The following is a 27,112-nucleotide window of genomic DNA, read 5'->3' as shown; positions in this document are numbered from 1 at the left end:
AGCCGAAAGAAAATGTGAGAGGACAAAGATCTAAGGTTTTGATAACGGAGTTAGCATTTTTGGTCAAATCTTGAGAACAAAGGTGGAAGCATTAGTGACTGGAAAATGAACTTCCGGGGCTCTTAGTTTATGAGTGTGAGTGAAAACGGTTTTGAGGAGAATGGCCCTTTTTCTGCTGTCCGCGGACCGCACACATCAAATTCTCGACCTCGCTTAGAACTTTGCGGGCCCGCATTCCAGCACCTGCAGGCTCTGAATGTCTAAACTCGGAAGTGTCTAACTCCTGGCGCGGCCGCATGCCAAGCCCGGAAGGCCGACGGGGATCGTACCGACTCCGCGCGGAAAAGCCGCGGGTCCCGAGGGCCGCTGCCGCCCGCACGGCGGAGCCGGGGCCGCGCCCACGCTGCGCCCGCCGCCGCCCGGGTCGCACGGCCAGAGCCCGCCGGGGCGCGGCTGCCCTGCGGGCAGCGCCGGCGTGCGGGTGGCGGGCCCGGCGGCTCAGGGCACCGCTCCGCGCACGCAGCCCGGCCGCGCCGCTGCCGCCCCTCGCCGCGGGCCCCGGCCCCGGCCCGCCCCTCGCCGCGGCCGGCCCTGCACCTGCCTCCCGGCGCCGCCCCGCCCCCGCCCCCCGCCCCGCGCGGAGCCGCCGCCGCCGCCTCGGGCCGAGCCGCCTCGGGAGCTGCTGCCGGAGCCGGCGCCCGCCATGGGCACGGCGCGCGAGGGGATGCGCTGCATCAAGATCCTGCTGTTCATCTTCAACTTGACCTTCTGGGTGAGCGCCGGGCCGGGCGGAGCGGGGCGCAGCGGGGCCGGGCTGGCGGCACCTGCCGCGGGCGCTCCCGGGCCGCGGCCGCCGTCGATCCCGCGCGGAGGCGGCGCGGGGCCCCGGGGGCGCGGCCGGGGGACGCGGGGGCGCGAGCGAGCGACGGGGGCGCGGGGCCGTGCGGGTCCCTCGGCGCAGCGCGGCGGGACCGGCGGCCGGGGCTCCGGGCGCAGGAGTGCCCTGGCGGGGCCCTCGCATCTACTCGCTGCTATAAAGATACAGCCCTTCCCGGGGAACCAGGTACTGGACAGAAGGTGGCATCGCTGAGGAAAGCAACATCTTAACTGGTAATTTAATGTAGTGACCACTTCCCCAGCCGGCCTAAAATTTCAAACAACAGGAGGACGTTGAAAGTTCTCCCAGCATCACATGCAGTGTATCACGGTGGAGCACTTCACAGCTTTTAAACGTTGTGATTTCAAATAATGAGTCAACAGCTGCTACTTTTACAAGCTCGTCCTAAGAGAAAGTACTTGCATCACATTGCACTCACTTTGCTGAAGGCTACCCCGATGTGCCAATGAATAGTGCCTACTGCAGAACCCTCAAGAGATTTAGAGAATGCTATGCCCGTTCTCCACTCACTGCACCTTTTTAGTAGCGTCACAGTTCCATAGCAGGACTGAATACAAGCTCTTTTTGCTTGCACTTTCCCTCATGCTGTGTTCTCCCTTCCAGCAGCTTTCCAGTTTTTCACACTGGAAAACAATTAGCAATGTCATCTTCTTAAATGTTTTTCTTTCTTTCTGATTCACTGTTTTTTTAAAAAGAAGTCACAAAATAATCCTGTTCAGCCTCTCTGGAGCAAGCAGTTTTGGGCTTTTGTCTCCTTTATGCTTGAAACACAGTTAAACCAAATGCTTTTCCCTCTTGGTGACAGCGCTGCAAGCTCCGGGTACACAGCGCTGCTGTGGGAGCAGAGTGATGTTGCCCAGCTGCAGCTGCAAGTCAGCAGAAGGACAAAGCTTTGCGTTATGTTATTTCACAAAAGTGACAATTACTGTGCTTTGTTATCTGCCTTTTCACTGAGCTGGAAGAAACCATCTCCTCAGCTGGACTGGGGCATTCATTGCAAATGCACCCAAAGCACCAGAGGCACTCAGAAGCCTGGACTGACAGGAGGGGGCTCCCAGTGCACTCCGGCAGTCCAAAGGCTGAGCCCATGCCTGCAAGCAGGGAGGTTCGAATGCTGTGACCAGGGTGGCAGGGGGACCCTCCCTCTCTGTACTGTGACACTTCTGTGGGAAAGCTGTGACCCCAAGCTCTTCAGCCACATGTTTGCCTGCTTTCTTTTGCTGTAGCTGTGCCAGATGAACCAAGTGCCAGAGAATGCAGGGCAGGTTGAAAAAGCACCTCGCCAGGCTGCCACGGATGTGGTAAGCAGCAGGTGTTTTGTGAACCTCGTCGAGGTTGCGCAGCTGCTGCAGACCTAGGCCCTGGGCCTCTGTCAGAACGGCAGCAGAGCATTGTGCCTGCTCCTGCAGGATGCAGCAGCTGTCTGCCAGGAAACACACCATTGCCTGGTAGGCTTATAGATATGTCTAGCATGTGGTGGGGCTGAGACCACTGTCTGTAGATCTTTCCCCCAAAACAACATGCCTTGACACTCCTTTTTGATCTAGTCTCGTTCGCATTAAAGGGAATTTTTCCTTGTGTTTGACAGCATCCATGACTTGTTAGTCATTTCTGTGATCCAAGATATCATACACTGTAATAATCCTTTTACCTCCTAGTGATAGGGGGTCCCATGGTAATTTACAGAAAAATGCCCTGTCATAATTGGTCCAAACACTTAATCGCAGCGCATCCCTAAGAACAATACAAACCTCTCCTGGTAAGCCTCTAAACAGAACCCTTCTTACAACTGAGCAGCAGCAGCAACTCTGACATGGCAGACCATCTCCTGTAGTTCGGTATGATGATTTAGAGGTCCAGCTGGTGTCTCTACAGCATCATATATCCCATGACACTGGAGCTAGACCTGTGATAGATACAGGGGAAGGAGGAGCCTTTCAGCCCAAAAGGCTGTTATTTAGCCCTAAAACAGCTGGGACCCCTTGTGCACCCCCAGCCTCGCTGGTGGGGTGGGGTGAGAGGCAGGAAAGGCCTTGGCTCTGTGTAAACCCTGCCCAGCAGTAACAAAAACATCCCTGTGTTAACAATTTCCAGCCTAAATCCAAAACAGCCTCATACCAGCTACTGTGAAGAAAATGAACTCTACCCCAGCCAAAACTAGCACAGGTGCTTTTCCTACAGTGACAGCATCTTGACTCCAGCCCCAGGCCCTGAGCAGCCTTGTGCATACTGCCTGAGTGCAGTGCGGTTCTGACGGTTAGGAAGAAGGCAGAGCGTGCTCCTCACTGGTTTTGCGGCCTGTCTGTTCTTCTCATGGGCATTCACTTCCCCTCCGCACCCCCCACCACTTTCCCCATTGCGATTCAGGATGAGTTTTGGTAACTAAATGAGCTTGCTTACAAGTTTTGAAAGGCACTAGTAAGTTCAGAAGCACCACTCCATCAAAGGGCTGAAAGAAGTACATTGCACTATAATAGGAATTAATCATTACCAAACACTGGCAAGTGCTTCATGAATTTTCTGACAGTGCAATACTGATCTGTAGGATTTCAAGAAAGCATAAGGTGCCAATGACACCTCTTTGATGCTCTCCAGCCAATTGTTACTGAAGTATTGACTGGTCTGTTTGTCTTCCAGCTGGCAGGACTGGCTGTCATTGCCTTTGGTCTATGGCTGCGGTTTGGTGGGGTTCTGGCAGACTTTGCTTCAGACAAAAAGTCTCCAGAGTATGTCTTCATGGGTAAGTTAAAATACACACAGAATCTTATAGGTTGGAAAAGACCTTTAAGATCATTAGTCCAACTGTAAATGCCTGTGATGACAGTAGCCTTTAGCCTTGGTTTCACCCTGGGGCATGTGACAAACCTTAAGCATTGAATTGTATCAACGCCAGCAGTTCCTGGACTGAACTACACACAAGTGGACATTCTGGTGCTGTGTCATGTGTATGATGGCTTTCATCCTTTCTCTGCTTGGCATCAACTTACTTAGGCCTAAATGAACTCTTCTTTCAGATTTGATCCAATCCCAATGTATCCAAAATGAATTGTGCTAATACTGTCAGAATAGAAGTTGAGATGGGTGAGAGACGCCTGGAAAGTGGGGCTCGCCAGTATATCCTTCCAGAGTTTTCTGTGCAGCTGCTAGCCAAGACAACAGTGTCACTTCTGAATGTTTCTAATACCAGTGCAGCAGTAAAACTTCTGCTCACCAGTCTTCCCTGTGTCTGCACACAGAGGCCCTCAGTGTGACTTTAAGTATCAGAGCAAATCCTTCCACAGCTGAAAAGTAAAACTACTGTCATCTCAAGAACTGTTTGTTCAACCTAAATAGGAATCAGCTAGTTCCCCAAGCCCACCAAATTAGTATTGGTGATATAAAATTTTAAGCATTTAAGATAATTTTTTTTCTCCCTAGGATTTCCACTTGGGTTTTCTGGAAATGCCACCTGTGTTACATTTCTATAGACATCCTTAAATGGCAGCTGTCTAGGACTGCCAGCAACTGCATTTCTCTGTCCATTGGCAATTGTAACGTGCCTTTACACCGGAAGGGCCGTTTAAATATATCACCCGTGGAGATGGACTCAGTCAGTAAAATCCAATTGGTGCAAACATTTTTGCCATCTACAAATGCCAAGTGTGAATGAATACCCTGCCCTGCCCTGTCCATCAAGCCACTCTGACAGGGTGGCCAGGAATGGAAGTTGCCTGAGATGTCCTGTGGCAGTCAGTTACTCATCACAGGAATATTGCCTGGGCTGTGCAGTTACTTTAAATACACTGATTCTCTTGGTGGAGACCTTGACTCTGATACACCACAGTCCTAACCCCAAGCTGCCTTAATATATGTAACCAGGCTAGAGGTACAGACCTGACTGTGCAGCACTGTGGGAACAGATGGGTAGAATGTTATGTCCAGCAAAGCTTCTGTGGCAGTTTATGAGGCTGAATAAAACTATTCAGATGAAAATTTGATTGGGACCTGAGGGTTACTGTAAAATACCCCACAGGACCTCCACTGACACAGAAAGCCAGGAAGAATTATTTACTTTTTCTCTTACATCTGAGCTGCTATGTCAGCAGCATATTAGATCACCAACTTCATTTCCAGATCCAGTTTATACCTACTGATTTCCTATGCTGTATCTTGGAACTCTCCCCTGCCCCATCGAGTTATGTTTGACCCAGGAGATTCAACAAGACAGAAGGATGTTCTGGCCTTCAAAATCAAGTACTGTTGGTTTGCTAGAAGCCAGAAAGTAATACATCCCGTGATACGAATAAGCACCACAGTCATTTCACAGCTTCGCAGGCAGACTGTAACAGTTACGGAATAAACAAGATACTCTTTGGTGCATAAGTATTTAAATCTCTCAAAGATTTAATCTGCTTCAGTCCTGAATAGGAATTACAAAAGCTGTTCAGAGTTGTTAATTTTGGGAAGTCCTGGAGAATGGTCTTGTAAAAGTTTCATCATATCCCATGACATTCAACTATGGAGCCGCCACATGTATTTATATAGCTGTATGATGTAATATGTAACTGTTAACTGAGGAAGTGCTAAGGAACGGGACATAAATATATTGAGAATTCTTTTAAACTTGCACTTTTGACTGAATTCTAAAGAAAGTTTTGGCCCTTTTTTGTAATAGGCATTGTGCTCTGAACAGAGAATTCCTGTTAGATAAAAAATTTTCTGCTGCCCTCCCTCATTACGAATCATGTTAAATGCTGCTGTGACTTCTGAGCATCTGATGGGGCAGCCATTCAGAAGTCTGAGGCTATTAACAATCTGTGACTAAGTAAGTGGTAGAGGAATGGTGATAAGTTCAGTAACAGTGGGGTTTTTTTCGCAGCAGGCAAGGCCGTACTTCATCGTCATGCTCAAGAGCTTTACCTCCCTAGATTTCAGCTCTGGGTCCCCCTTGACAATTATGTATTGGGCCCTTCTAACAGAGACTCTAGGAGTGTTGCTTATTTGGCTTTGTGTGTTTGCTCTGTAATATGCATTCTGGGTGACAGCCAGAATTTTGCATAGGAATTCTTACTATGGAACACTGTGCAGCACAGAAGGAGCGGCTACCCAGAGGGCTGAAAAGAGAAAGCGAATCATCAGTATGACTTGGAGATATAAACATGTGACCATATTTTTAAAGATAATTTCTTTCGCTCTGTTCCACTGACCGCTTCTGTGGCTGCCTTGCGATAACCCAAGCCCCTGTGATCAGATCAGCTCTGTGTCAGTGATTGGAACAACAGTGCAGCTGCATTCAGAGCTTGCCTTGTAGGTTGAAGCACTGTCCAGAATCACCATCCTGTGGAAAACATCTTATTTTCTTGCTTCTAAAGAGCAGCACATTCCACTCTTTTTGTACCTGTTTGAGCTGCCAGCTGAATCTAAACAGCTTCTCTCTTGTGCTTCCTTGTGATTTTTTTTTTCCCTGGATCTGAAATGTTGTTTTAGTTTAAAATAATTGGTAATTATATCCTTGCATTTTCCATTAGGCCGGAATGAGTCTCCTTAAATAGCCTTGTTCTTTACCAGCAGTCCAGCTGTCTTTTCTGCCCCCTGGAATAGTTCGGGCCATGACTTGGCAACCAGGCCTGTTCATCTTTTCCAGCCACTGAAATGTTTTTGTCGGTTTGAGAACAACTTACAGGCAGCAGCGCTGAGGTCAAGCACATATGTGTTCTTAGTTTTCTGTTGCTTGTGGTTTTGTGTTCAGTGATCCATATTCCCCATTGCAGCTTATATTTTTTTAACCTACAACATAAAAGGTTGGAATTGGAACTCTTTGACCCATGCAGTCTCCGTCCACTTTACCAGATGTAACTTACTGGAGTGGCCTCCTACAATTGGATATCGTCTCTCTGCAGCTCCCCAACTTTTTGAGTTCCCACTGCAGTGGCAGGCATGACAGTATTTTTATGTTACTCCATCTCATAGTACATTTTTTGTGCATGGGCTTCAAGTGGCGTGGCAAAACTGTAGCCTTCCTGTTCTATTGCAGTTCAGCTGTGGTTGATTTCATATATTCCTCTCTTAGCTGTACTTGAGAGAAAAAAAGAAAGAAAGAACAAAAAAAGATCATTTCAGCGTAGGTCAATAGCTGGGCAGTTACCTCTTTCATCTGAGTTGTCTATGACACTGTACTGACCAAACTGAGAAAAGACTTCTAGAATAAAGGGAATTCCCTTGGATTGCTCTTCCTTCTTGAGACTCCTGTACCAAGCCTCTGGCAAGTTTTTTGCTGGGCAGGAAAGTCTGCATCAGAAGGAAAAGAGAGATGCTTGTGTGAACCCAAGTTGTCAGCATTTCTGTCTCACAATTAATTGGTCCTTAATTAACTCTTTGTAGTAGTGCTGTTCTTAAATTTAAAAATACGTAAAGCACAGAACTGAAGACAAAGTGCGTGCTAAGGGCAAGATGAACATTTGTGAAGAAAGAACTAAAACGGAGACTTTTTAAGGGTCAGTTCAAGACACCTATTCTCCCCTGTTTGCTTTTGGTGGATGAAGAGGAAAGTCTGTTCTGGTTCCTTGGGCAACATGGAGGACAAACTCTCTGTATCCCTAATAAATGAAGTGCAGAGGGTCACATCACTGCCAGTAGCAATAAAAACAAAGTGTATGTACTCAACAAGCCCCATCAGGAATGGTAACAAAAACTAGTGAATGTGAATGAATCAACCTGGATGACTCTTTCTCATAACTGGCAGCACTTCAAGCATTGCTTCTCCTACACAGCCAGAGCTCACAAACTTTCTGCTATGTTACATTCTCTTTGCTCCGCTTCCATGATCCAACCTGTGGTCCAGGCGTTCATCAGGGCCAAACCCATTGTGGAAAGAAGTTTCAGGGTGGCTGTGGCTTTTTCCTGGGGTCTGTGAGACCATGAGTGATCATTCTGGCTTTGAAAGGTACAGTTAGATGGTACATGCCTTAGGATATGAAGTCATGTCTGGAGTTGAAGGATATTAGTAGTTTTTCTCCACAGTAGTGGGTGCCCATACAAACAGGAGTTGGCCAGCAGTTAAATCCATGTAAATGGCAATTCTCTGCTCCTGTGCCTCATTTTGTTATAGCTCTATTCATGTATTTTGGAGTCAAGCACTATACCCTTAGTCAACAGTATTTTCTCTCCAAAATCCATAGCCTCTCATACTCTATCAGCCTTTAAAATGAGAGCTATTGGCGAAGCAGCCTCTGTAGAGATGCAGTACCACAGGAGGAGCATCAGGTGGTCCTGCCATCACATGTATTGGAGAGGCTTTTAGTCTGTACTTAAGCAATGAACCTGTCTGTCTTACTGTTATCTTATGTGCAGGTCTCTTCTTCTGCAGTTTAAGAGTGGTTTAGAAAAGGCTGATAGTGGCCCTGAGTGGAAAATGAAAGCTGCTGCACTGGAAAACTGCTTAAAAACATGACAGCACCACTATCACCCCCCAAAAAAAAATGCTTACTCAGAATGAAAGCTGTTCAAAGTCCTCAGACTAGCAATCAGTTCCTAAGAGTCAGTATCCTGCCTGGCAGAGTAAAGGCAAGGCTACCACAAAGTTAGAAATCTGACAAAGCAAGCTAATTAAGCTTAACAGAATAACCTGTCCATCTACCTCAGGTTGATTGTTTCATATTTGTAATGTGCTGAGATTCAGGAGGCTTGGTGTTTTTTTTTTTTGTTTGTTTTTTTTTTTGTTTTTTTTTAATTAATCACCTAAGCATGATAAGGCACTTTGTGCTTCTTGCCTGTTAAACTGTCCTCATGGGTAAACCTTTCTCCCACCCTACTCTTTCTGTGTGTAGCTATCCTAAAGCTAGGCAGTTCCACCCAGCAGCAACAGTTGAAGCAACAGTTAATGCCATTTCCTTTTTTGACACACCCTCTTCTTCCTCTAGGCAGCTGCAAGTCACCTTGGTGCCTGCACACTGGTCACGTTGCTGCGAACGCTGACCTCTGACAGTACTGCTCACTGAGTACGTGGGGCCTCCATCAGCCTACCTCTGTGAGCGATTAAGCAGTTGTGTCTCGTTCTGGTCAGACTACCCATGCACAGGCCAGAGCCCAGTACCACAGGCGCAACACTCCTACTTTTCCAGAAACGGCCACCTGTACAAGTAACCTAGGTGACAGGATAAACCTGTCACTGGTCCCATTTGAAGTAAAAGACATCAAGATGTTTCCTCTTGCTGTAACAGCACACTAAACTCCAGGAACACGGAGGCTTTTTCAGTTACATGCTTTGTTCTTCATTCATCCTCTCTTTAAAAGGACTAACACTCCTCTAGATGCCAGTCTCTGAAGTGGCTTCCAGAAAAAGAACCAAACTGATACAACCCCATATATCTCAAGGGAAATGTCCTGTGTTGTGTTTCATTCTGACACAGCTGGAAATACAGGACTGTCCACGATGAAGCCATTTTGTCTGCTGGAAAAAAAATAAAAGAGCAACAAAAAAGCCCTTAGCTCCTTTTTGGGGTGTGTCACTTCAAAAGCATCTACAAAGAGGATTTTGATTGAGTTGGCTTGTTTTGTTCCAGCACTTAATCTGCACTTGCGTGGGTAAAGACAGCTATCTGCAGTGTCCTAACTTTTGCTGCTGTGGGGGTTGCAGATTTCTGTGAACACCTATGGCCTTACTGTTACACCTTACTCTGTTTTCTGTTTTGGGTGGCTTGGAGCCTGTGCATTTAAGCATTAGAAGTGTGTAATTGTTGTTGGTATCTGCATGGAAATGTATGCATACACAGGATCATTCAGGGTGTCCTAATCTAGAGAGGATTGCAGAGAATTGTGAGAGGATTTCAGAATACCAAATGACTGAGTATTAAAAAGGCAGATGAAATACAGTATCAATAAAGCAAAGTGATGCAAGTGGTAACAGATAATCTAAGTGGTATGAACAGTGACAGATATTAAATTAGCTATAACCACACAGAAATGTGCTCTTAGACTCACTGTCAGTTGCTCTTGACAAAAGTGCCTTGCTCAGCTGCAGTCAAAAAGGCATATACATGTCAGGAATTATTAAGAAAGGAAATGAGAATCCACCTGAAAAATGTTAATGTCATTGTGTAAATTTCCAGTGCACTCAGAGTCCTGAATGCTGTATGTGGTTCTGGTCAACAAGGATGCAATAAAACTAGAAAAAGTACTAGGAAGTGTGACAAGATTATTATCGTACTGTGCACTATGAACAACTTCAATATTAGGAAGCTTTTAAAACTATTAACATCATTAAACTGTAGAATCCAATGCCACAGGATTCTGGGAAGTTCAACTGTGATAGTACAGATCCCACTAATACAGGTATGCTGATTACATTTTACTTCAGTGAAGTTTGGTATAGGGTGAAGTAGATATTGACAGAGCCACTGGAGACTACTAGGAAGGTAATAGCTGACGTACTTTGGCTTGAGTGAATTTGGGACATAATTACTGAGGGTTGTGAGATGCATGTGAGCAAGATCTGTGACAAGTGCTGGTACTCTGTGGGAGGAAAGAGACAGTGGACGGGGATGTTACATTACAGTGGTTTCTTTTAAAGGAAAGTCAGGACTTAAGCATCAGCAGAAGCCTACCAGCTGGCTGGTATCGGTAATGCTTTTGTGGTTTGAGGAAGACTAACCACGAAATACCTGTTGAATTCACACAAGACTTGTAATTATGTCTGTGCATTATGCTCAAATTAAGGGTATGTTCCAATTCTCCAGAAATTCAACTTCCTTCAGAGGACTCTGCCTCTCTTCTCCAGTTTTGTAAATGTATTTTATAGATAAATATACTAAAAAACTATTAAGACAAAAATGGTAATCTCTAGTAACAAGCCTGTTTCAGAAACTGACTTTGCTACCATGTGCAACATACACAACTGTCGCTGTCTGGCCTGTTATTTCCAACTCCTACATATGTTTCTCACCTTCTCCAAAAGTGCTTTTGCACTACAGGTTAGGTTCCTTGGTGCTCCACTGAGGGCTTGAGAGCCTCACTCCTTCTGTGGAGGAGCACATCTGCCTCCCAGATTGTAATGCACATACAACCTCAGGAAAATCTCTTCAAGACACGTCTGTGTTCTAGGACTGCTGTCATTGCTGCCTCTGAATCCCTTGTACCAAGAACAGAGCTTCTTGTTTTCTTAGTGGAGTATGAACAGTTGGAGGTTTGTTCAGTGTTAGTTACTCAGCCCAAAAAAGTAGAATTATTTAAAATGGAAAGTGACCATAGCAGCCAGGTAAACAAGAAACCCATGTGAAATAAAGCCAGATGGAGAGACAGCATACATTCATCTGCTCCTGCTCTTTGCAGTAGGCTCTAGGCAGGGATTTGTATCTCAAAGTTGTCAGTAAGTTTTGTTTTGATTTAAAAAAAAAATAAAGGCAAAACACACAAACAACAAACAAACAAAAAAAAAACCCCACAACTCTGGGAGTGGGTTCTGTTGTTCTACTGCAGATTCTGAAATTAGATCTCTACCAGCCTAGGCGGCTGGCAGAGCGTATCTGCTGGTGGTGGTGATCATTCATGCATTGCCTGAGATACAAAGGGTTTAAATGTTCCCCTTAGTAGGTTCCTACCTGCCTGGTTTGTGTTGTAATATTTCCCTTCTGTTCCTAAAACATTGGTAGTACACACTTTTGCCTATCGTGATTCTTTGCAATGGGAGCACCAAGGGACTCTGGTCCTAAGGACATAGTTGTCACTCTGTCCAAGTGCCACATGACAGACTGAAGAACTGGTGACATTTCCTTTCAGATTAGTTTGGCATAATTTGCATGTTACCTTGAGAGCGGTTTTTAATTGCTCTGAGGAAGAAAGAACAGATGTCTTGCAGATTTCAATGACATGCAGAATACCCTTTATCCTTCTTGAGGTGCTTCTTCACACTTTTAGATCCGCTGTCTCCAAGTACAGCCGCAGTGGGGTATACGTGCTCATACCCAGAGGAAGCAGTATCTTATGGAAGAACTCTGCTGTGAACATAGATGCCAATCTAGAGATCTCTACCGAATTGTGGATTTGTTGTGGATTCTTCACTATTGGGAGCCATAGGTTGCTTTAAGATTGCCAGGTAACTTTTTAATTCCCATTGTAATTGCAAAGCAGAGTCTGCTAGAAAATGGGAATCCCTCCTGTCGGAATGTTCACAGGGAATACCCCCACTTGACATTTTCTTTTCAGGAAATAATGACTTTCCCCATAGGGTGAATAAAAAAATCAAGCATACAGAAAAGCTGCTGCTTTACTGCTTTCCAACTTTGTTCTTTTCAAAATGAAACAATGGCTGAAGTATGGGCTCCCCCTCTCTTACACTCTCTGTTTTTTAGCCAGAAAAGAAGTAAATTTGTTATTAGGTGTTCTCTCACTTAATACTAAAAGTAAAAGTGTTAGTGTCTCTTCACAGCTTATAAAAATCTGTGTGGTTGTGTGTGGATGTTTTAGCACAGCTAAAACAAACAGACAAAAAACCCCACAACCCCAAAACATGAATATTTCCCCACAAAAAAAGGTCAAGAGAATAGGCTCTGTCCAAAAAGAAACCAAACAAACCCAACCAAAGAAAAACCCAGCCCTATAACACTTTGTTTTTCATCTTCTTGTGTTTACAAAGAAGCCCATACTTCCTCCAGTACCCCTCACAGTCATCAGTGTCCTGGCTGCATCTGATCAGATCAACCAATTTTCTGTTGCATTTTGCACATGGCTTTTAATTGTTTGGAATGTGCCTCTTCATCCCTCTGCAGTCAGGGGCTGAGAGTGACTTGCTTTGTGGGTCCTGCGTGCAGGTGCAACAAATATTCCTGCGTTGTGGGCAGCCACACAGCTGACCAGTTTCTGCCATTAGGTCCAGTGTTTGCCCTCCTTAACGCCATAGCAGCGTGCCTGTTCTCAGTATTCTGTCTTCATCTGTTGTCTGCTGCCACCTAACTCAGAGACTAGTTAGTTGTCAACTTCTTTTCATTAGCACACACAGATCACAGTGACAAAATTAGGAATCAGGAAATGAACAGAGGCAAGAAGAGGTAAAGGGGAAAATTTCACACAGGCTGCAAACATATGCTTCTTTTCTACCTTGTACTTTTTTTACTTCTGCTGCACAAAAAGCTGTAGCTAGACAATCTTTTCAAAATTTTCCATTCACCAAAACAAGCTCTCTACCTTAACCTGATTTGCCCACTTCTTTTTGCCATGCTGTGCTTTGTGGTGAACTTTTTTGTGTCAGAGTTTCTAGCTATCAGATATGTTCCATTCTGTGACTCTAAGTGTCTTTTTTGTTTCTCTGCTGTGCTGTAGATGCCAAATGGGAGGCCATGCCAAGGCTTTGTATTTTACAATGGAAGCACTTATGAATAGAAGCTGATTAAGGCTTTGCTTTCCATCCTGCTTTTTTTGAAAGGAACAGGCTTTTGTGAAGCTTAGTTACTTCTGACACGATATTATTGCTATGCAATGTACGACATGAACACCACCGAATTTCTGGATTTGTCTGCTTTGCTGATCCTAACTGGGCTAAGTTGATGGCTATCAATGCATGATGTCCCTAGGTAAGGCTGTGAGTGCAAGAGGTGTCATACATTGTCACCCTTTTCTATTTGCTTTCTAGACAGCCAGTTTAGGTCTATTCCTTATACAAATTTGAGGTGATCATGCCTACGTTGCTGTGTATAGCCCACTAAGAAAATAAATACTACTGTTGTCATATATACTTACACCATCTAGGGTGTTTCTGAATCAATTGTTTTGATACCCTTCCTGGAAATCATCGTCCAGTTGAGCATACCTGGATCCGAGGGCTAGGAAGCCTTACAGTACAAGCTGAGAAGTAAACTGGTCCCTTTAGATTTTTTCCAAGCTACTCCTCAATTGTCTCATTCCTGTGTGAAAGATTACACGTGTGTATATATAATAGACAAATAAAAACATCTTTAGTTTTGTGGATTTTTTTCTAATTGTTGTCATTATTTTCCATCTAGAAATAGCTCTCTGAGTATCAGCAACTACTTGTCCCAGGCTGAGAAAGCACAAAATCTGGAATAAACTCTCCTGAACAGAAGATGGAAGAAGGTGGTTTTAAAGTCTTGGTTGGCTCAACTGTGGAGCCAGACACACTGCGAGCTCAGCTTTGTTTAGTGAGTGGTGTGAGTTCTTCCTGTAACACGCCTTAAAAGGGAAGTTCTGACTGAGGTGGTTTAGCTGTGAGTCATGCAAGTGAAATGTTAAGTCTGTTTCTCAGACAAAAGCAAATCCAAATTCCTGAAAGTGGTCTCACCCCTGAGCCTCAGAGAGTTTGTCTTTGCTAGCTGGAAGCAACAAAAATAAACGGGAAGACTTCTTTCCAGTCTTCTTAAACAAAAAGTCTCTCTGCTAAGTTGTCTGATAAATAATTACCTGATAAGGGACCTGAGTAGGGAACAACATGCAGAAAAGGGTCCAGGAAACATCTTCGTAATTACACTCTGTTTATTACCATGGAGATCTCAGGAAATGGCAGTTTTGGTATTTGGCAGTTGAACTGCAGGTTCTGCACCTGAGAGAAGATTTTTGTCTTTTCCAGTTCATCTTCCATGAGGGGCTGACCTTTCTCTCCTGACCCATATAGATCTCTGTATATCCCTCCCTCAGTAAAAACCACTGTATTGTGAGTAAAAACCACTGTATTGTGAATATGTGTACAAGTATTAGCTTGAATGCTTAGCCCTAGTAAGTCACAAGATGCTGAATATTAAAAATCTAGAAAATACAGACTATGAACTGCCAGCACAGTCTGCAACAAATCCCACATATCTGGCATCACAGACCTGACAAAATCATATTAATTATAACTGGCTTATTGCCATGTAGCAGAATGTGTTTCTCAGCAGCAGTCCTTGGCACAGGAAGGGTACCGGTGCAAGAGGGATGCAGGGGAGAAGAAGGACCACATCAGCTAGGATAAATATCTAGCCAATATACAGTGACTGGACAGTGATGTGCCAATGAATGGGCAGCAGGCAGCAGTTTGCCTTCTCCAAGTAGGCTGCATCTGTGTGGCAGAGTAGCTAGATGCTCTGCACTTGTATATTCATTGTTTTTTCATTTTCCTAGGAGTCATTGCAAACTCTCATTTGTAGGGCTTTCTAGTCTAGGTTACACAAGGCCCGCCGACAGTAAATGCCAGCAGCTCTGTTAACCCTAAAGATTTGGATCCGATTTTAAAATAATGTTTAATTGGTAATGAAGAATACTAAACGTTCTCATTAAAAGTATGCATAATCAAAGCTGGGAGCAAGGCTCACTGTGCCCTCTAGTGTTCACAGTCTGTAGCTCAACTGTCCCCTCATAACGGCACGAGGGCAATGAAACTGTTTTTTCTAACAGTGGATTGGCATGGCAGATTTCTGCGCGTCCTCCACATTGCCCACACGAGAGAAAGCCTAGAATTACAAGGCACTGAACTGACCCTGTTGTACTTTGGCTGACACGGTACCCAGAGGCAAGGCAGAAACACAGTCGTCGTGGTCTGATGGGAACTGACACTGTATGTGAACAGATGTATTGCCTAAGCACAGATCAAGCATGTCAGTTTACAAGTGAGGAAAGAAAAATTCTGTGCTCTGGTTCCCTTTTGTCCGAGATAAAGCCCGTTCAAAACAAAACCCCTGTCAAATGTGAGTATTTCTAGCAGTTTTACAAGTGGCAGAGATAAATGCTACTCCCCTTACCTCTACAGTTTTTGTCCTGTCAAGTTCTGAATGTAGCTAGGATCCTAGATCTTTAACTACGTATGGGGCTATGGTGACACCTCCCATGTTCTGTACTTGTCAGAAGCCTGGTCTTTGCTGGCAGTCTCATCCCTGGATTGCTTCATTATCCTCCTAATGTGTTTAGTCTGATGATCCGCTATTTGCTGTTCTTTCTTTATGTCATTAAATTTGTCTACACGCAGATAACTCCTTGAGCCAGTAGCCTCAAGCCCATTCAGCAATGCAGTCCCAGGAAGAGGTTGGCTAAGGTGTCTGAGCAGCCCCATAAATGGTTCAGTAACTGCATAACACTTAACTGCGAACGTCCAGAACATGAAGGTAATGCAGTGTTGCCACTGGCTGCTGCAAAGCCATTCTGATTCTGCCTATTGAAATAAGGTGGTGGGAGAAGAGTATCCTGCAGTTCAGAGGGCAGCATGCATCATGAGATGGTGTTTGTAGGCCATGCGTGCAAGGTTCCTGGCCTCTAAGTCTTAGAGACTCTACTCCTTTCAAACAGAAACACCTTTTTTAAATATCTGATTTGTCTGGCTCTCTCATTCTATTCACTTTCAGGCAACTCTTCTCCAAGTCTTCTGATCATAATGGACTGATAACATTAGCCACTAAAAGCTGCTGCTGTCTCATATTCTAACACTGGCATCAGTATGTTGGAGGAAGAAAAATATAAAGTAACAAGGCTGGATATGCCTGCCCAGCAGGCAGAAAAGCAGCTACTTATTATAAAAGGAAGATGCCATGCTCCAAATCACTGATCTGTAGACCAGATTCCATTCTCTGCAGTGACCAAGCTCGGGACTGTGTCTAAGCTTATGACCTCCCCCAGGCTGTCCTTCCTACTCATTGTTTTGCCAAAGGGTGCAAATTCATTGTTTCATTCATCTCCTCTAACAGCTTTCAAGGGGTTCCCCAATCATCCTCCTCTTTCCAATAGCAATCAGCTTTTTCCCTAGCCAAAGCATGGATTTCAGAGGAACATCACACTGTAGTGCCTGTACCTTTCCTGAAGATCTTCAAATGTCCTTTTTTATGTACCACCAGGCAACTGATAGAGCATAGCTGCCAGGTAGCTTTTTAAGTTCCACCCCTACAGCACATTTCCTGCCCCAAGTTTCACAGAAATGAGCCCTCTGGCAACGCTGGGTTTTGTAGGGGATTTTTGGGTTGGGTTTTTTTGTGGGTTTTTTTTGTCTTTATGTTCCTCACTGAAGAGTTTTAAGGTGGTTATGGATGGTATGGTATATGTTCTTCCTGGACTGAGCTGCCCTTGGGACAGGAAACCTGGGAGGTGGATGTTTTCTCATTTGTCTTCATGAGATTCTCCAAGAATTCTGAAGAAATCATTGGTCTCTTTTTGTGGCAAGAGCAACTTTTCTGTGTAATGTGTTCTTTGTGAGAGCCAGAGACCATTGTTACTTACAAATGTGTGGTTTTGACAAAATAGGTAGCAGACTTTGAGCAGAAAAACCTTCTTAAACTCTTGTCTGATTCTGATTTTTCATAGGACTCTATGTATTGGTGGGAGCAGGGGCTCTCATGACCACAGTTGGATTTTTTGGGTGCTGTGGAGCAGCGCGGGAATCTCAGTGCTTACTTGGAGCAGTAAGTAAAAGGTTTCAAGGGCCTGGTCTGCAGGAAAATAATTCGAAAGCATATGCTTTGTGTGATTAGTGGAAAGATCTTTGCTGCCCAAGACCTGAAACACCTTATGTCCTTTTACTGGCTTATCTAACATTTCTAGCCACCGTGCTATTGGAGAGCTTCCATACCCAAAGAAGTTCCATTGCTTGTCTCATGTGATGTATTTCCTGGAATTACCCTCTGTCTTTTCTGAAGCTAACATCTGAGCCACATCTTTGCCATTTTCACCTTTGTTTCCATATTACAAGAAATCTGACTTGATACCCTTGTTACAGACAGTGCTTACCAGCTTTCATTCAGTTACTGTGTGGGCTGTTCAGTCCTGGGCAAGGATGAGGGACTGACTGGCAGTCCATATAAAGCAGAATTGTGCAAGGTATATTAATGTAAGATTCTCTTCTTCCTCTGCAGTTCTTTGCATGCTTGTTGGTGATATTTGCGGCTGAGGTCACTGCTGGAGTATTTGCCTTTATAGGCAAGAAAGTGGTAAGTAGCAAGCAACTTCTGATGTAATAATGGGGCAGTTATGAATTTGCCAACTGACCTACAGTCTGGCTCTTGCATAGGAAGACTTTCCAGGAGGCTTTTCCCAGGAAGACTCCCTGACATTCTTATCTGGAGTCAGTGAGAGCTTGTGTTATCACAAGTCCAGAATGGGATGCAGTTTTTGCCCGCCTCTATTAAAGAAAATCTGTAGGTGTGGAACAACCTTACATCCACAAGGAGCATCAAGTAGAACTATGATAAGAGGATATTGCTTGGGAAAAGGTCAAACAAATTCAAGCACTGAACTTTTCCAAAACAGAATACAGCATATGTACATACATGACCCATACAGAGTCCCTCTGAATGCCACCAGGCCACAAAACCTCCTGTCTTTCCAATCATGGCACCTCAGTTTACCAAGCATAGTTTTCTGCTCTGGAGGTTTGTAACACAAGCTGGAAGTCTGCACTGGATTGAGGGTAAGACTTAATTGCCACTCACTTGGAAAGTCTGATTTCTGCAGGCAATACAGGAAGTCCAGAAAATTTATGAAGACATTTATGATGACTATATGAAAAACCCAGGGGTGAATGTCAACAGGACTATCTATCGCTACCACTTGGCTGTGAGTAGTCCTCCAGAGCTTTAATACCTTGCACTACTACTCTACTGTCACATTACCCTTTCAAATTCACAATTCCTCCCACTGAGGTATGAAAGAATAGAACAGAGTGTTACTTAAAATGAGTGAGCCAGAGGCTCACAACCCAGTTTCTTGATGGTGCTGCCAGAATACTGGTTTTCAGATCCCAAGTGATCCCTACCTTTGAAACTGAAAACGGCCAGGCTTTTAAATTTCAGCTGATGCTTCTGGTCTTTGTTGTGCAGAAGATACGACTATTATGGCCCTTTTGGATGCTAAAATCTAAGAATAAATGCTTACAAATGCAAAGAGAGGTAAAAGGTCTGAATCCAGTGTCCGGGGACCTACAATGTGGCAGACCTTGTCACAGACTGAACCAAGTAGGTAAAGAACCAAAAGCACATGTGTGACTCAGTTCAGGCCACCCAAAAAGTTCATGTCTGAATCAGAATTAGAACCTGTGACTTCCTAAATCCTATTTGTGTTCATCCTGTATCTACACGACCTCCCACAGAGATCAAGCCCAAGCTTTGTTGCTCCCTACAGCATTCCCACGTTCTTTAGAACAAACATTTCACAACCTCAGACCCTTTTGTCCTTCTCCCATAGCTGTTATTTCTGACCCAAAGAGGAATTCCAAGCATTTTGTGGGAGACAGGCAAACAGGAAAAACAATCCTTCTGAAGCACTCTGATTTATTACTGTCTCCAAACCCAGCACTATGTTTTGTTAGAAATAAAGATTCTAGCATTCTCTGCTGTAGCTTTCATGCATTGCCCATAATTCTGTATGCGCTATTTGAAGTTTCTGCTTTCTCCCTTTTACAAATCCTGTTTCCTTGTAAGCCAGGGAGCTGCTTTTCCAAAATCCACTTGTTTGCTTTGTTAGGAGATACTGCGATAAAAGTTCCTTCTGGAAGTTGGTGTTAATAGAAATTTGTCTGTTTGATATGGCTTCAGACAACTGAAACTGATTTTTTAGAATTTTGGCCCACTCAGTTGGAACTCTACCAGAGGTAGCAGTTAATATAGGGAATAAATTTATTACTTAATCTATTTGTGGGGTTTTTTTTTGTTATTTATTGTCTCACTTTCAGTATGAGACAAGTCTATGGTTTCCCCTTCTTTGATTCTTCATATCTTTCTCTCCCTCCCCCTCTCACTTAGCTCCAATGCTGTGGTAAAGATAATATGGAACAACAAATGGGATTACCCTGTCCCGAGAATATCCGGATGCCAAAGGCAAGTGTTCTCTGTTCTGGTTGTTCATGTCAATTGTTTTTCATGTCAATAGACCCTTTTTCATTTCAATTGTTTAGTACAATTGGAGACATTCTGTAAGTAAAAGGAAGGAAGAACTTCCTTTTTACCTTGCACGTTCCAGCATGAAATGGAGCAGAGTGGAGGCAGAAATAAGTTGGAGGTCACATTGAACACGCCCAGACCTCATTTCTGAAGCCTGCTTGTAGCATCCCATGGTAGCTAAGACAATATTACATCATCTGAAAAGAAAAGTGGGAAGGACATAGCAGAACAGGAGTCCCTAAATGAAAAGCCCTGGGAAGACTGGATTTTGGAACACCTGCCTTAATCATGCATGGAGACTCCTGAATAGAAACTTTGTTGGTGTTAAGGAGGATACTGTTATTTCTGTCTTTTGTGCAATCTGCTTGTGAGTACAATGTCAGTCTGAAGGGCCAAACTTCCCGATTGAGAATGGCCTATCATCTAAAGGGTTTTAAATTTAGGGAAAACTGATTGTAAGAAAATTACTTGTATGTGTCAGCCTGTACAGGCACGAGGTAAGATGTCTCACTAGAAAAAGGAATATGCTGTGAAAGTTTTCCAACAAAACACAAGGCAGGGGTGCAAGAATTAGGGCAGTGACCATAATATTTTTCATGTTTATCTGTTGTATAGTGAGAACAGCTGATGGAGTTGGTTGGAGTGTATTTTTCTAGAAGTAAAAATATTTCCATTTTGTTTTTAATAGAACTGCCTGGTTGAAATCCAGAATGTAATTGACGCTAATCTCCATTTACTTGGAATTGTTGGAATTGCAATTGCTGGCATCACAGTGAGTAAATCCATGTTCTCACTCATATCTACATTTGAGCCCAGTACCCTGTTCCTTACTCAAAGCTTTGCGGAAGGTGTTTTACAGCAACTGGTGAGATTCTCAAAGGTGCAGCTGTTCTTGTCACTTTCAGTGTGTCCTCTCTCTGGGAATTGCCCGCATTGGTGCAAGCAGACTTGTGTGACTTTGTTTTACCAGTTCATTTGGTGTCTTTAGACAAGGTCCAAAGCCTCTAATGGTAATCTTATTTTGTTGTCATGGTAGGAAAGTGGAGTGCACATGAACCAAACTGAAAAGCAGAAGGCTGTAGCAGTATTTCATCTATTCTAAAACAACGGCAGACTGATGCTTTGGGCCCTTTGAGGATCCATTCCTTAGATTTCATAGGGAATAGAGAGTACCTACCCTTTGTACCGAAATGGCTTTCTGGGAAAATGCTGGCTGTAGCATTAGTTCAATGTGAAAGACAGTTTATCAACAGACTTTCTAGGTCATAGATCCAGTGATCAGTATGTATTTTGTTAAAGGAAGGGGATTTAAACCGCAGAGTTTTCAGAACAGCATTTCATACCTAAATGCATAGCACCTAGTTACGGCTAGCTGTTTCATCAAATTGTGTTATCAAAGCATCGACAACTTTCCTTACAGTCCACCTTCTCCCACAAGGGTGTATTGTTGTGTTCCCAAGGTCTGCTCCTTAATGACAGAGCTGTGACCAATAGATGTCACCCTGCTGCAAGGATATGGCAGGAGTGGGCAGTCTGCGTCAAACACAGGCTTTAAGAGAAAGCATTTTCCAGCATGCCTGTGCTATGACTTACTTCAGACTCAGAACCAGCAGCAGTCTGAAGCAGCACGAGGAGCCAGAATATTAGTAAAGAAAGACACCTTCAGCAGGTGGTTCATGGACTTCTGTGGACACTTAAAAGCAGATGAAGGGTTTATATATGTTATAGAAATCATGGCGTGGGAAAAGGGGATTAAACAATCCTGTGATGTGTATAAAATGTGAAGGCGCACTCAAAAATACAGCAAAGCACCATGGGTAGGTCAGCAGAGTTCCAATAACCTCATTGCTCAACAAGGATACACTAGAAATGTGAACATCTCTTCTATGGCTTCTCACCTCAGATACAGCAGAAGTTACGAAATTATAACCTCCTTAGCAGCAAAAGATGTCTCTACATTTTTTTGTGCTTGTTTCTGACACTTTTTGGGGTGTGACTGGTCAGCTGTCTCCTTCTTCCTTAGGGAGGTGTGCGGGGAGGGGATATGAACTCGGTGTAACTGCCTGACAGTATTGCTCACATCCCATCATTAGCAGCGAAGCATCTGGAGGTAGCTGCTAACTGCTTTGGAGAATCAACCTATGGCAAAAAGAAAATTTCTGGAGACTCTGGCAATACCCACCCATGGTTCTCTGCTTTTAACATTCCCTCTAGTTAACTAGTTCCCTGACATGAATAGAGTTTTATATTTAGTGTATAGTCTTGGCCTTGAGTAGTAACTGCTAAGAGCTTAGCTTTCTCTGTAAAACTGCAACGCTCAGCACCACTTCCAGAGACCTGGTTTCCTCTGGAATCATTCTCTGCTCTTATTCAAAAGTATATATGATAATCCATGTAGCAGCATTCTGAAACTCAGAAACTTTTGGCGCAATACTAGGCATAAGACCAATAGTCAGAGTTATTGGTGTCAGTAAAATTTATAATATTAACATTTGGGGCCGTTATGCTGGCCTTAACATTTAGAACAAAGAACAGTTAAGCTAGTGTGAGCAGATACAGTCTTGGCTTTGAGTATCAGTGAAATCTCTTATAATAATTGTCTGATGTCTTGGGGTTTGTAGATGGAAGCAGTCACTTGCTGCTTTGCCATAAGAACCTTCAGATTTTTCTGATATGCAGACTATTTTATAACTGTTTTGTAAGTGGATCCCTAAATTGCATCCCTTCTCTTCTAGATCTTTGGCATGATATTCAGCATGGTTCTGTGCTGTGTGATCCGTAACACAAGAGACATGATCTAAAACTTTCACTGCACAACTATGTCCCAGGAGTTCCAGACTAAGCTTTACAAGAAGTGCTCTTCTACCCAGTTTAATAATTGTAATGCATTTTAATTAGTGTTTTAACATACTGAGAGGAAAACATCCCATTAGGTGAGCAGGTGAATTGTATTAGTTACAGTAAAACCAAAGTAAACAAAAAAGGGTTTTAAAATGTCCTTCTTAATGAAAAAAGCAAAGGTGCATCTAAGACTAATTTGATTTTTAATGTTTTTTATGTGCAATTAAGAGTTTACACATCTATAGACATTGTGTAAGCACATGCATATCTCTCCTTACAAATACATATGCACATGAGCAGGTACCTGTGTATGCACTGCCTTGTTTAGGTAAGTATGTGCAAATGGATATGTTGTGTGTGCATGTTTGCATGCATATTCTTCCAGAGTCTCACTATGCAAGAGTGAACACACAGCCATAGGTATACAGTGCTTGAAACCCTTTCATACTGAGCCCCTGTTTGCCAAGAATTAGCAGAGGAACAAATGCCATTTTAAACAGTAAGGCCTACAGTCCATTTTGTAACTGTTCTTTCCAAAGCCCAAACAGGGTACAATTAATAAAATTTTACTTTAATTAAAAAAAAAAGTAATGCCAAAGGGCCTGCTCCAGCAAACTTTAATTCACCTGAGTAGACCCACTGACTTCACTGTCATGCAGAGACTGGATTTTTTTTTTTTTTTAGGACTGGACCCTTCATGCAAATGCAGAAAGCTCTGGGGGAGGAAACATGTCCAAGGAGATCCAGGCTAAAGGAAGAGAGGGAAAGAGGTGGGAAGCTGGCAAGATAACGCAGTCATTTGGGAGCAATTGCAGTGCAAAGTGTGCTTAAGATTCCCAAGCTAGCCACACACACACGTGCACACGCACGCACCAAAAAAAAAAAAAATCTATGAGCTAAAGGGGCCACTAAAATCTTTATTCAGAAGCCCTTTATCCTGCAAGACTCTAATGGTATATATGCTGGTGCAGGAGCAGAGCCTATATCCAGAAAAGCAGCAGCTTTGTCAGATACTCTGTAGAATCTAACTGGCCTGTGGAAGCCAACCGAAGAGTGAAAATGGTCAGGTAAAGACACGCAGCACTTTAATATCCTCTGTTTCTGCTTCTGTGACTATCACAGCTTCCATGGGGCTCTTACCTCAACCTCTCACCCTTTCTTGCGGGTGTAAGGCAGGAAAGAAAGACGGGACGTTTTTACAAAGCCATAAAGTAGATTTTCTTACTGGCACCTTTAGATTGCATGTCAGGTATAAAAATTCCACTGTGTGCTTGAAATACCTCAGGGCTTGCGTTTACATAGTTTGTTTCTATATTTTTATTTTTCTATTTGTCATATTTATTCATAAGAGAATGTTCCTTTTAAAACAGCCCAAGAGGGAGAAAGATTGTCCCCAGAAGGGGAAAATAAATTACATCAAAGGCTCAGAATCTCTTAATTTTTGGCTTACTCGAGATAATTCACCATTTCAGAGATCAGCTTTTTGCTAACAATACCCACGCAGCAGCTCTGTCTCCCTGATGATCACTAGTTCAGATTTTGGATGCAGTTATTCCACACGTGATGGGGAAAAAGTTCAGTTAATCCAAGAATCTCATTGAAATGGTCCATGATGTCTAACAGGACTTGGCATTTACAAGTCATGGGGTCTTTATTCCACTGAAACACATGGAAAGAAATGGGTTTCAGAAAATGTGTGCATTCTAGTGCACATCTTTGCGTGGAATATACATCCCTCATGATATTTTTCTCTCATTTCCCAAAGAAACTCGAACTCCTATCACTTTTCCCTTACTTCATGACTGGAAGTAGCATTGCTGTTCCATGTATCTGGTTTAATTGACATATCTTGCTGTCTTTTACATTGATCTCTCTTTTCAAATTGTTCAACCACAAACTGTGACACTGCGACAGCTGTGCACTAAATGCTGGGTATGCAGCAGGCACTGCCATCCGAGCAGTCTCCAGGCCTGGCTTCAGGTACCCAGCTGACAGGGAGACATTATATCCTATGCCAAAGAAGAGTTAGGCTTGTATCACTCTTCTCACAGCTGATTAGCTACAGAAGCCATGTAGAAGTAGGGCCTGGGACCTTATTCTGCAAGCGTCAGACCAGGAAATAGCACCCCACTGCTCCTAAGAAAGGCTCAACTGGGAGAATGACACTGGCAGCGAATCCATGAGGGTCTCAAACCGAAACAAAGAAATAAAGTTTCTCACAGCAGACAACTGACATAGCCAAAGCAACTTCCTGGATCCCAGGTACACTTGAGACTGTCCCTACAACTGGTTCTGCTCTAAATAGGTAACGGGGTAGCATACAGCTGGGGTGTTTTCTCCCAAGGCAATACTGACAGAAGGAAGAAACCTCAGTGTAGTGTCACCTTCACCATTCAGAGCAAGGCAGCTTTCCAGGAAAACCAGTAAAAAACAGCACAATAGGGAAGCCAGTGGTTCAGGTTCCAAGATTATTACCTTACAGGGAAAGAACTTTATTGCAAATAAAACTACTTCCTTCTGTTACACTGCCCCTCACAATGACAGTATTTAGTTTCAACACATCTACATGTAATTGGTTTTAATTCCTCAGATTTGTAGCACCAAAATGTAATGATAGGACCAGACTATACTTCTTTATTTGTTTGCTGTTTCTTGAGTAAGCTGGAAGATGGACACTCCTGCTTCTGAGATGCACTTAAAAAGGCAGCTTGCAGAAACTTCTGTTGCTTCCCCAGCACCCCCACTCCCCCAGAAGTACAAAAATATCTAAATGCCTTATGAAAACAGGGAAGAGTGGTACAAAGAAACCTTCTACCAATTCAGACTTGAACAACCTGACTTTCTGCTGAAGTGTTTTGGGTTCGTGGGGGTTTTTGCCTTCCTCTGAATGGTGCATTTGTTTTTCTGATTATAATTACTGCTTATACTCTAGGGTTCACTGCTGTTTATGTATACGGGATACTTGCACTGCATATCAGGAACAGAATAATACCAGTTAACGGTTTAGTCCTCTAAGTTATTGGTGTAACTTAAGCTGGAAATCAACATGTTATGCATCTACTAGTGCCTTTAACAGAATCCAGAGATATAGCCTCTTTTGTTGTTTCCTGCTGCTGTCTGCTGTTGTCAGGTGCATAATATATTTGCTGTTTTCTCTGCATCTTAGTAACTGAAAGTCTTTTTTAAGTCATTAAGGGACAGAAAATATAGCTGTTCTTTCCCTGTCAAAGCTGTAAGAATTCTTTCCTGTTGCTTTTAGGTCATAGCCAGTTAACAACTCCAATTTTCATTGACTACCTTGAACGGCTCTCTTTAAATGCTCAGATGCCACAGGCGGGGTTATGGCTATGAAGACTGGCTATATGGTGCCCACAGTTTATTGAGCTGCTGCTCTTTCACTTCAGCTCTTGAAAGTGCAAAATCTTTGTCAGCAGTACAAAATCATTTCCAAGCAACTACACCATATGTCTTCAGTAAGACAGCTTTTCAAAGGTAACTAAATCCAAAACAGTATCTAAACTTCTTTAAATACAGTTCATGCTCCAGAGCTGCCTGCCAGGATTTAACTAGCAAACTCCAGTGCCGGTATGCACCAGATGCACAGTAGATACCATATAAGTCAGCAGAAGCACCCATTTAGTCCTGTCCCTTGTACCTCTTTCAGAGGAAAGTGACAAAAGATCAGACCCCTCAAGGTGTTATTTCTGAAAGCACATCACACATTTTCTTCTTCTCCTGTGAGTTTGTTCTAAAGCATAAAGATATAAATTGTTGATGCCCTTTTTATATCTGTAAATGTCATTATTCACATTTCCCTTGTCTAACTTTTCTAAGTAACTGACTTCAGTGGAAGCTTCATTTGTTACAGGAAAACCTCAGCCAGTTTTGATACCTTGCAGAGATTGCACAGGAGCTGACGAAGCACAGCCCTGTAATATCCCTACAATGAAGACTCATATTTCACTTTTCTTTATACTGAAAGTGATAGTTTTATAGCAAAATATACTTCATATGTATTGAAAAAGAAATTAAGCCTTCAAAGGCTATATTCTACAGCCTTTGGAGACTACTGATTAACAGCATCAGATACTGTTAGTAGAAAATGTACATAAATAAAGCTTTTCAATCTTACTTCTTCCTCTCTATTGGTGCTTCAGCCACTAGGTTCTCCAAAACACAAACCACTTCTCATATAACGCATTTGTTTCTATAGCACAAATTCTGATTTTGAACAGAAACTGGCGTATCGCTTTATGCTGCAAAGTCTGTAGCAGAATTACCTCTATGGCAGCTTCCCTCAGAGAAAAAAAAAGCCAAACTAAACTTATTCTGTTGCCGAAATCGGCTTTCACTTCCCTTAACCTAACATGTTCTGAAGTGGCGTTGTATCACCTTTTCTGTCTTGAATTTGAAACAACTTTCTAATAAAAATAACCTGAAATAAACGATTACCCGAGAGAGCTGGTCTCCGTGCCCGCGGCGCGCGCCGTCAGGACCAGCCCCCCGCGTCGCGACAGGGCGGCTCCGCCACGCGCCCCCTCCCGCCCTCCGCCCGCAG

At 43.5% G+C, this 27,112-nt stretch overlaps 2 protein-coding genes across 4 annotated transcripts in view; one reads left to right on the top strand and one right to left on the bottom strand.

Annotated features, from left to right (window-relative positions):
- Positions 1 to 685: 685 nt before the first annotated feature.
- On the top strand, positions 686 to 26,996 carry TSPAN2 (tetraspanin 2). 2 transcript variants are annotated; one of them, XM_075115815.1, is made up of 8 exons: positions 686 to 772; positions 3,536 to 3,638; positions 17,144 to 17,241; positions 17,692 to 17,766; positions 18,290 to 18,391; positions 19,576 to 19,650; positions 20,402 to 20,485; positions 23,239 to 26,996. In XM_075115815.1, the coding sequence occupies exons 1-8, from the start codon at positions 704 to 706 to the stop codon at positions 23,383 to 23,385; spliced, it is 753 nt and encodes a 250-aa protein (XP_074971916.1). In that variant the 5' UTR covers positions 686 to 703; the 3' UTR covers positions 23,386 to 26,996. The 2 variants fall into 2 exon arrangements, with proteins under 2 accessions (XP_074971916.1, XP_074971918.1); XM_075115817.1 differs by lacking the exon at positions 23,239 to 26,996 and adding an exon at positions 22,449 to 22,855.
- The window catches only part of TSHB (thyroid stimulating hormone subunit beta), a 37,824-nt gene continuing 15,973 nt past the window's right edge, over positions 5,262 to 27,112 (bottom strand). For both annotated transcript variants that reach the window (XM_075115821.1, XM_075115822.1), the window contains exons 4-5: positions 7,059 to 7,165; positions 5,262 to 6,947 (exon numbers count right to left, since the gene is read on the bottom strand). The gene's annotated coding sequence lies outside the window, so the exon portion shown is untranslated. The remainder of the gene's footprint in view (positions 6,948 to 7,058; positions 7,166 to 27,112) is intronic.

This window comes from Phalacrocorax aristotelis, chromosome 21 (genome assembly GCF_949628215.1).
Source record: "Phalacrocorax aristotelis chromosome 21, bGulAri2.1, whole genome shotgun sequence".
In the NCBI taxonomy this organism is placed as follows: Eukaryota; Metazoa; Chordata; class Aves; order Suliformes; family Phalacrocoracidae; genus Phalacrocorax; species Phalacrocorax aristotelis.
Note: the sequence above shows the minus strand (reverse complement) of the source record. Positions and strands in the feature narration are given on the sequence as shown.